At 32.8% G+C, this 10,824-nt stretch overlaps 2 protein-coding genes across 2 annotated transcripts in view; one reads left to right on the forward strand and one right to left on the reverse strand.

Annotated features, from left to right (window-relative positions):
* The first annotated feature begins 442 nt into the window (after positions 1-442).
* LOC111408905 (V-type proton ATPase 16 kDa proteolipid subunit) lies at positions 443-2,825 on the forward strand. Its single transcript, XM_023038753.1, has 3 exons — positions 443-710; positions 791-1,076; positions 2,412-2,825. The coding sequence occupies exons 1-3, from the start codon at positions 632-634 to the stop codon at positions 2,542-2,544; spliced, it is 498 nt and encodes a 165-aa protein (XP_022894521.1). The 5' UTR covers positions 443-631; the 3' UTR covers positions 2,545-2,825.
* A 6,524-nt stretch (positions 2,826-9,349) lies between these two features.
* LOC111409429 overlaps positions 9,350-10,824 on the reverse strand; it is a 3,424-nt gene continuing 1,949 nt past the window's right edge. The window contains exon 5 of the mRNA XM_023039481.1: positions 9,350-10,817. Coding sequence (XP_022895249.1) covers positions 9,350-10,817 — 1,468 coding nt within the window. The remainder of the gene's footprint in view (positions 10,818-10,824) is intronic.

Here is a 10,824-nt window from a genome sequence, read left to right on the forward strand (position 1 = left end):
TGACTTATATTAAAATTTAGAAGAACACAAGTACACTACATTTTAATTGTAGTGAAGTTCTTCAATCTTTGCTCATTAGATAAATTATTTTCTTAATTTTTTCTTCAATTTTTTATTTTCAATTTTTCATTAATTAGTATGTTTTGTCATCGACGATGATTTATATCAAAATATTTTATTTTCATATTTTAAAATGACAGAAAAATATTTTTATATACTTTTATTTATTTATTGTTTAAAAATATGATGAAAAATAAATTATTTTATGTCATTTTAACGGACTTTTGAACATAAAATTATTATTAAATATAAAATGTAATAACTAATGAAAAGATTGAGAGTAAGAACGACAGAAAAAATCGTTAAGGACTTGAGCATTATAATGAGAAAGGATTAAGAATATTAAGTATAACTAAAAAATGATAAAAAAGAGAAAAAGAGAAAAAAATTGTAATGCGAATGCAATTAACATCTCTAGTGTTCCCAAATCCCCCGTATATTCCGACAGTCACGACTCACGAGTATTATGAGGGCTCGAATCGAACAAATAACTCAACTCTCTCTCTCCCCGGAGCTGTAAGCAAAAAAATAATTCTTTAGATCCGATCTCTGCAGATCCACTCCAGGGAAAATGTCATCAACTTTCAGCGGCGATGAAACGGCGCCGTTCTTCGGCTTCCTTGGTGCCGCGGCTGCTCTAGTTTTCTCCTGTACTTATCCCGATCTACAGATCTATGGTCAACATAGCAATTTCAATATGGACTTTTCTAATTGTTATATTGTTTTGTAGGTATGGGTGCGGCGTACGGCACGGCAAAGAGTGGCGTTGGTGTGGCGTCGATGGGCGTGATGCGACCGGAGCTGGTGATGAAGTCGATAGTTCCGGTGGTCATGGCTGGAGTTTTGGGTATTTATGGATTGATTATTGCTGTGATCATCAGTACTGGAATCAACCCTAAGGCAAAGTCATACTACTTGTTTGATGGCTATGCTCACCTTTCTTCCGGTCTCGCTTGTGGCCTCGCTGGCCTTTCTGCTGGTATGGCCATTGGAATTGTTGGGGATGCTGGTGTTAGGTAAAATTCTCTACTCTTCTTAATGCAATACGTGTATGCATTTTTTCAACCTAAGGTCAGTGGTTAAAGATCTATGTTTTGTCCTAATCTAAGAATAGACCAGAGGAAGAATCTAGATTTGATTTGTGCATTATAGTTGAGAGATTTATCAGTTTCTTATTCAACTTTAGGATTTGAATTTGAAGTGCTCCTAGAGTTTGATTTTTGTGCGTACGTTTCATCAAGTTTTCTTGTTAATCTGGCATGCGATTAATGAGATTATATACACATTTGATTAATTGAATTTCGAATTGGTGAAAACCAATATGTCAATTAAGATATTGATGACCAGTTTCATGTTATGTTAAAGGATACTTTTTTAGTTAATTAATTTAGAATATCTTTGAAATATAGTGGATATTGGTTTTCATTACCTTGTTATTCATGTGAAATGTATTTATGTTGAGGGATATAATCTTACATTGTTGAAATTTTGTATTTGTATTAGAATAATTATGTGTCCTATTGAATCTTTTAGTACACTTTTTGGAGCGTTTGAAGAATGATTAATTTATTACTTCTAAGTTCAGTTAATTTCCTTGAACACTTTTGTTTGATTATTGGCATTTAGCCTAGACTTTGAGATACATAAATTTGCTGGTTTTATCTATAAGTTTCTACATCTGTACAGTAAGTAAAACTGCTAGGTAACTGCCGGATCTATTTTTGCTTATTACTTACATTTGAAAATCACTTGGGATGTCTTTCTTTAACCAGAGGCCAATGTATTACTTAATCCGCATCTCTCCAACAAGTAGCGAGCAATTCTCTAGCTCCTTGGCATGGGGATGAAATGTTTCTTTTTCTGTTTACTACTTGTTCTCCCTTTGAAGTAGAATACAACCTTCACTCTTAAGGCATATTATTGAATCTACATTTCACTTTCATATAACCCTGGACTTCAAACAGGATTCCAGGAGGAAAAACCAACCTTAAATTGATATCATTTAGTATGTAAGTTATAATGTGAGATTTCTAGCCTGTCAAACAAGAAGACAGTCTGGTTAGACATAATTTTGAAATGTTATGTCTCTTCAAATGAACTTTTGGGACCCAAATGAATTTAATTCTGCTTTTTCTTGGTTAAAATTGATCATGAGTCTTGTCTGGATCATTTAAGTTTACGATTATTCCAATTCAAATATGTTGTTATCTTTCTGGCCTTCAATTAATGGTTCCATTGTCTACTTCAAATAAATAGGAAAGGAATGGAATTATTTGCGAGTTGCCCTTTCATTTATTCAGGAGGAAGATATCGTTTTAGTTCCTCTCACCTAATCATATTCTTTTTTACAGAGCCAATGCACAACAACCAAAGCTCTTTGTAGGGATGATTCTTATTCTTATTTTTGCTGAAGCGCTGGCTCTTTATGGCCTTATCGTTGGCATCATCCTCTCTTCTCGTGCTGGTCAGTCTAGAGCAGACTAGAAGAAACGGTTGATTTGTGCTGATGGTAGGTAGTAGTTCAGGACTTTGGTTTTCCCTAAATAAGGTTCTCTATTAATTTATATGTTCTGCATGCTTGAATTGTGTAAAACTAATTTGCTTGTATCATTTTGTGGAAACATCATTCTTTTTATCGATTTCATGTGTAAGACTTCTGGAATTTTTTTTTCTGTTACATGTTCCTACGATTGTGATGAACTTAACTGTTCCAACTATCATTTTGATAGTTCTTCATTATAAATCTTAATGTCTTGTTGGGATCATTTTTTTCTTCCCATTTGTTGAAAAATGTTGTGCAAGGGTTCTATTAACTACAACAGTTGCAAAGAATTACACGTTGCGGCTTCTCGTAAACTGCATGCTGTGCAATTTCACTTCTTACAAGAATAAATTTAATAATCCGAGCAACTAATTAGAGTGATTAAATATGCAAGTAAATAATTAAAGCAAAAACAAGAGAATACAACATCAAATTTATATGTGGAAAACACCCTTCAGTGTAGAGGAAAAAAAAACCATGGGACAACTCCAGCCAAATTTGCTATAATAAATAGAGATTACAACTAGTCATTGTCACGTGCATTGCACGAATTTTGTATTTATCATATTTTTATTAGCGTATAAATTTTAATTTTTTGGAAAGTTTTTGAAGTAATAACTAGAAATATTTCCATGATATAAGAAAATGATTGCAAATTATTTTTACAATTGTAACAATATTGTATTATTTAGAAAAAAATATGCTTGTATATTTCATGCTTGAATAAGAAATATACGAGATTATACAAACTAATTTGTCCGTATTCTTTGATAGTGTTGATATGATTGAATTGAATGTGATGATTATATTTCTAAATTTTGTGTAATTCAATATTGGAAATTTGAAGATTGAGTACAAAATTATAAAATCGACTTGCATATTCATATGCGTTTTATATTTTGTCCTTCATATATTTTAATATTTATTTTATGCTTATGTTGAAAAAATAAAAATCTAAATTTTTTTTTTTGACATTCGGTTTGGTAAGTGAATGTATGGTGTACTGCATTCTCGGTATTTGTAAGTGCAAAAATCGGTATATACAGTTAGCTGCGAATACGGTAGGTAGCATATACGATAAGTTGCAAATACGGTAAATTGCCTACATATATGGTAAGCTGTAAATACTGTATACAACATATACGGTATTGAAATTTATTGTAGTGGACGAAATCGGATTCATTCATATCGTATATGCACTTTATATACCGTAAATGCAACATACCGTATTTACGTATACCGTATTTGTAGTTTACTGTATATACAGCATACCATATTTGCAGCTTACCGTATATACAGCATACCGTATTTGCACATATTGTCTTTAGATACTGTATTTGGCAAATATTGATTTTTGTAATTCAATATTGTTTTCTTTTTTATAATTGTATTTTCGGGAATTAAAAAAAAAAGTGATTTTGAAATTACTAATTTTGAAATGTGTTTTTTTGTTGAAAATAAAAATGATTTTTTTATACTAATTGTAAAAAAAATAAAAAATTATTGCAATTTTATTAGCGTTATAAGAAGATTTATTACGATTATTTATAATTTTTTAACACAATATAATAAATCCATATTTTTAATCTGGTGACTGCAAAAGTCTTTTGTGTATCAATAAAGCATTTTCCATTCGGACAATAATGCCAAATTTTTTGGCGTCATGCTTTCATTTTCTTCCTTTCACAAGTTTTACTTTTTTCGTTTTTGTCTTCTTCATTTTTTTTTTTATATTCTTTTGTTGTTAGCAATGATTATTTCTTGAGATTTTTTTTATGTATTGAAGTTAAACTTTTTCTTGTAATTATATTTTTTATTAGATTTAATGCATATTTTTAAATAATAAAATAACAAACTAAACAAATATTAGGTTGTATGATTAAATTTAAAAAATAAAATAAAAAGTCGTTACCTGACCGCGCAGATTGTATTATAGCATTTACGGTAAGTTATATGTTGTAACATGTATATTGCTGTAATATAACAAAAAAAATTTTGTACAGCAATAATTTCTCATTATATTATGTTGTACATTGTATTATAGTATATACGTATAATATGTTATATCTTAACTATAACATATAGTATTACAACATATCATATTTGTACATATTGTCTTTTGACCAATTACCAACATTTGTTATAAATAAATCCAAATTCCATGTAATGCAGATTTAATTCATATTAATTTGCACAATTGTATTCCTAATAGAGATATTGCAGTGGTTTAATTTGCTCTAGAATGGCTTCAAAGTGATTTTGCACCAACATAAAAAATTTCAAATGTATAATATGTGTCACTGTATAATTAGTCCATTTATTCTGAAAAGTGGAAATAGAGTCATAAAGTAAAACAAGAAGACGGGACATGAAAGTCGCAGTCTACATAAATGAGTGAATTCATTCTCTTTTTATAAGCTATTCGTTTTTCATCATCTCTCAATAATGAACCAATTCCATTCTCTCTCTTATTATTGAGCTCATTCATTGCTCTTTGTCTATTTCATTTTTCTGGACGAATCAATCTATAAACATGAACCACAAAAGGCTAGTATGTTTAAAAAGATAAAATCGACCAAATTCAAAGAGCTCTTCATATGAATCCTTAAAACTAACATGCAAATTGCCATTTACAATTCTAAGAAATTTAAAAAAAAAAAAATCTTATTGCTAAGAAGGGAGAAAAAAATGAAAAATCATTTCTTGTATTTCGATCAATTAAAAGTTAGACATTTAAAAGCCAAACATTATGATCAGTAGCTTCCTCCTCTCTCTAAAGCATTTCATCAAATATTTATCTAGCTCAATTCACCTTTTTGAAGCAACATTTTGATCATAATATGTAATGAAACCAAGCTCAATCTAAAACTCAAATTCCAAAAAATCTGAACCTCAAACATATATAGAGAAATACTTGCCAAAGAATATGAGCTAATAATATGCAATCAAATTAAAAGCATAATCGAGCAAAATATCAAGAAATATCATACCGAAAATTTAAAATAATTAACAAAAGCTTTAAATTCATCCCAGAAATGCTATGAAATGGATTCGCCAAAAGAAAGTCAAAATCCCAACAAAAGCACAGCTTCTGCACAACTAATTATTTTCCTAGAAAGTATTATCTGATTTTAGTTGGGCAAATTGACGTTAATTTGGTAAATTCATTTTCGTTGGAATACTGAGAAAAGTATTACTTTAGTGTGATATTTGATGTTAATTTTGTGAATTCATTTTTGTTGGAATACCGAACATTTAGTTTTGCTAATTTTATTGTGGATGCTGAAAAAAATAAAATGCTCCGCACTTCGTGGGAGTAAAGTGCGGAGTTGCTCCCACAAAGTGGAGAGTTACTCCGCACACTTTGTGCGGAGTTACGGACAACTCCGTACTGTGCGGAGATATTTTTTTTCTTGTTAAACTATTTTCTTGTTTGTTTATTATGTAGGAATGTATACATATATATTATATATCAAAGATAAACTAAAAAAAAAAAATTAAATAGTTTAAATTTAAGAAAATCAAAGAGAATAAAAAAGAAAGAGAAATGGGGGAAAAAATCGTAGCTCAGTGCGTGCGGAGCATTCGAAGAGTTTGAAGATACCTCGATATTCGTGAAAAACTATGGTAATCTAAAAAAAAAAACCAAATAGATAAAACGAAAAATAAACAAAAGAAAAAAAATCAAGAGCGGAGAATTTCTCCAGAGAGTTTGGAGAAACACTTCCAAACTCTCTGCACTGTGTGGAGAGAGTTGATCTCTCCGCACAGTTTTGAGAGATCAATTGATTTCTCTGCACAGTACGGAGAGATTGTTTTTTTTTTCTTTTTTTGTTAAGCTATTTTATTTGTTTCTTATGAATGTATACATATATATTATATATTAAAGGTAAACTAAAAAAATAAAAAATAAAATAGTTTAAATTTAAGAAAACAAAAGAGAATAAAAAGAAAGAGAAATGTGGAAAAAAAATATAGCTCTGAAGAGCTTGGAAATAACTCGACATTTGTGAAAAAATATGGTAATATGAAAAAATAAAAAACCAACTAGAAAAAAATGAAGAATAACAAAAAAAAAAAAAAGTTTCTCAAAACTCTTTGAAGAGTTTCTCTGGAGAGCTATCCAAACTCTCTGGAGAGTTTGGAGAAACTCTCCGCACCATGCGGAGAGATCGGAGAGATCATTTGATCTCTCCGCACAATGCGTAATTGCTCCGTACTATGGTGAGAGACCAAAGTACGGAGCAACTCCGAGCAACTTTGCACAGTAAGGAGTTGCTCTGGACCTCCGCACTTTGCTCCCACGAAGTGCGGAGTTATGGAGCACAGTGTGAAGTATTTTTTTTTTTTTAAAGAATTCACAATAAAATTAGCAAAATTAAATGTTCGGTATTCCAACAAAAATGAATTTACCAAATTAATGTCAATTTACCCAACTAAGATCAGGCAATACTTTTTAGGAAAATAATTAATTATACAGCCTAAACAAGAAGGTGGAAAGGAAAATATGCATTTTTAATACAACTTGAAACAAAATATAAATCAATTCCATAAAAAAAAAAAGGAAAAAAAACACTACTAACCATTACGACCAGCAAAATTTTAAATTCATATACCTCTTCAACTGCGTAAATCAATCAATATAAATTGTTGTACCTGAAAATAAGGAGTATGGTTGTCTAGTATGGTCGCCGAAAATAAAGAGCAAAAACCAGGATGGACGTGAGCTAAAGAAGAGAAAGAAAGAAGGAAGGAAAAAAAGAACTTCAACAATGAAAAGTAGGAAAAATATATAGACAAAAATGACGTCATTTTCTTCTCTCTTGTACAGTAAATTGGAATTCATTTATTGTTTCATCAACAGTGACAACTCATTGAGTTTTTTAATAGAAGTTAGACATTTAAGTTTATGTCTAAAACTTGAATTCTTAACAAATTGAACATATCACAATAATCAATTTCTAAGACAACAATTAATCTCTCAATAAACACCAATTTGATGAAACTTGTGAGATAACTACTTTGAATACTACACCTCTAAGAGCATTCAAAATACACTTTAGAGAAATTTTCAATTTGTACTTAAATAGAGAATAAGAAAAACGTGTAAATTCACACCTAAAGATTGGAAGAAAAATTCTTTTTTTCTTTCCCCTTTTTCTTCTTTTTCCACACGGTCAGCCCTACTTTTGTTCTCTCTAATTTATTTCCAGCGACCCCGGTTTTCAATGTCAATGTGCAGCCCCTGTTTTTGTCTCCTCACCATGAAAGCCACGGTTTTTGCCTTGTACATATATCTCCAAGATTTGGGCCTTCTTTCCTCATGGGCTGGAAGCCCATATAACACTGCATGCTGGCAAGAACAAAATTTGTCCCAACAGTGCATCCATTGTCACGTGTTGGACACTGAACAGTTCTATTGTTTACTTGTGACTTATTTGGTAAAGTGGCCATTTATTGCTTTCTAGTGACTTATTCAGCGACCATTTAGTCTTGTTTAATACGAATTGCCATTTATTGCTTTCCTTGAATGTTATCTGATGCTATTAGTGTTACATATCTGTCCTTCTACTGTTCCTGTAATGGAAGAAAAAAAAAGGGTGATTAGCACAAAACGTCCCTACCTTTGGAGGTTTTTGTGGATAACGTCCCTACCTTTAGTTTTTTGGTGGATAAAGTCCCTACCTTTACTATTTTTTGCGCAGAACGTCCTTCTGTCAATTCACCGTTAAAATGTTCCGTTAAATCAAATAAAATGGATCTTTTCTTTTTAAAATGCAGGGGTAATATCGTCCATCAACATTTTCTTCACTGTGTAATCTCTCCCGCCTCTTTCTTCTTCAAACGTTCAAGAAAAAAGTAAAGTAACATGAAAAAAAACTTATACAATATTATTTCATTCAATAAATTAGGGAAAATGACGTGAGAATTATTGCATTTCTGGTAGAAAATATTCATGGCTGCTGTAATACTAATTGTTCAAAACATTTTTGAATGCTATATGAAGAGAATGAATATGTCCATCCTTATTTTATGCTTACGAGAAGGCCAATCAAAGTATGATTCTGTAAATGGATAATACATATGATGGAGTGGAGAAGATGATGAAATATGAACGTGTTTTCTCCCCCATTTTAGCATAAAATTAAATTGGTGATAACAATCCCTACCTTTATATTATCTTCGCGAAAAACATCCCTACCTTTACAATGTACCTGCGCAAAACATCCCTACCTTTACAATGTACCTGCGAAAAACATCCCTACCTTTACAATGTTTTTGTGCAAAACATCCCTACTTTTGTTAAAAATTGTGCAAACCGTCCCTACGTATTTTGAGCTAAACAACCTGTCTAAACTGCAGCCAAATACAATTCTGCTTATCCCTGCAATTGAACGTCCGCAACACCCAGTTCGAACAAAGCAAAACCAATACTCAACATCCAAGTTCAATAACAAAATGTAGTAAAATCAGCACTCAACAACCAAGCTCAATAACCAAACTAAGTAAAATGAGTACTAGACAATAATTAAAGAGTGCTCATTTCTGGATATCCAGTTTGGAGAAGAGAAAAGGTCACATAATCAGAAGGTGCCTATCTCTGTCCAGCTGTTCAAAAATATCAACAAAAACATATACAATTCAGCATTCTACAACTATTACTATGGTAGTGAATGAACCAAACCATATACAATTCATGTGCAGTGATTCATTAAACCAAAAGCAAAAAAATTTCATCTGGCAATACTAATTTGGTGCTGGTGGTGGTGCCCTTCTGCAGCCCCTACTATTGTGTCCTCGTTCACCACATTTCCTGCACGTCATTATCAACCCCGCTCTCTTCCTTGGACTTGACGTGGCTGTTGTAGTTGTCTCCGAAGTATTTACATTGCGTGAAGACTTTCTAAACCTCTTAGCCTGACTTGAAGAAGCTTCATTCGGCTCTTTTCTTCTGCTTTTTCTTGGCCTTCCAGCTCTTTTTGTGTATAATGGTGGATCGAGGGGCTTGAGACCTAGGTTAGGCCATGAGTCCGGACCTGTGATGGGGGAAATAGATGGAGTATAAGTTGCGAGGTATGCCTCCTTCTTGTATATGTCATCTACAAACTCCATTACATTAAGGCCTCGTGATACAATAGAGGAAATCGCATGACAACAAGGAAGTCCTGACAATTGCCAAGCACGACATGTGCACGTTCTTGCCCTTAAGTCCACAGCATTAAGTACAGTGCCTACATTGTGTCGGACTTGAAACCTTTCGTTGCCTGCATATTCAGCCCACTCCACCCTTGCAAGCCTACTGTTCCTGTCCAAAATTTTCTGAATTCTAGGGCCAACTACTGCTGTCCACCGGTCAGAAGACTCTCTACGGACAACAATTCTCTTCATCAAATAAATCCGAATCTCCTCTAGCATGGTCAAAATGGGCTTCTCTCTTGCATTGACAATTGTACTATTAAATGATTCACATAAATTGTTGAGAAGCATGTCACATTTGTTTCCCTCTCTGAAATGGGATTTACTCCAATGAGATGCTGGTTTTGATTCAAGCCATTCATACGCACCCTGGTCTATGTCTAACATCCGCTGCATGTGGTGAACCCACTGCAATACAGTAGTTGCTCTGGCTGCATCCCACAGACAATTCTTCAAAGCCAATCCCTTGTGTGAGGCACTAAAATTATTGTATAAATGCCTAACACATGTTCTATGCTCCGAATTCTCGAACAAAGACTCAATTGCATTAACCAACCCCTTCTGCTTATCAGAAATAAATGTCCAATGCTGACTACTGTTTATATGTAAATCGTCCTTTAACAACCCCAAAAACCATCTCCAGTTATCCCCGTTCTCAACCTCAACAACTGCATACGCCACTGGGTACATACCATTATTAGCATCCACACCAACTGCAGATAATAACTGCCCACCATGCTCTGTCTTCAAAAAGCAACCATCTAACCCAATCAACCTTCTACAGCCCCTAATGAAACCGTCCCTCAATGCTCCAAGGCAAATGTACAGTCGTCTGAATTCACCGGCATATCCCTCAACTAAAGCAGTTGTTCCAACGTTTGTTCTCTTCAACTCCTCGCAATAATCCCATAGTACTCTGTAATGCTCAATCACACTACCTCGAATTTTTTCAAGTGCTTTCTCCTTTGCTCTGTACACTTGCCAAGGGGAGATATCACCCAAACCATCCTTTTTCACCCTCTCCA

The sequence above is a fragment of the Olea europaea genome, chromosome 14 (assembly GCF_002742605.1).
Source record: "Olea europaea var. sylvestris chromosome 14, O_europaea_v1, whole genome shotgun sequence".
Taxonomy (NCBI): Eukaryota; Viridiplantae; Streptophyta; class Magnoliopsida; order Lamiales; family Oleaceae; genus Olea; species Olea europaea.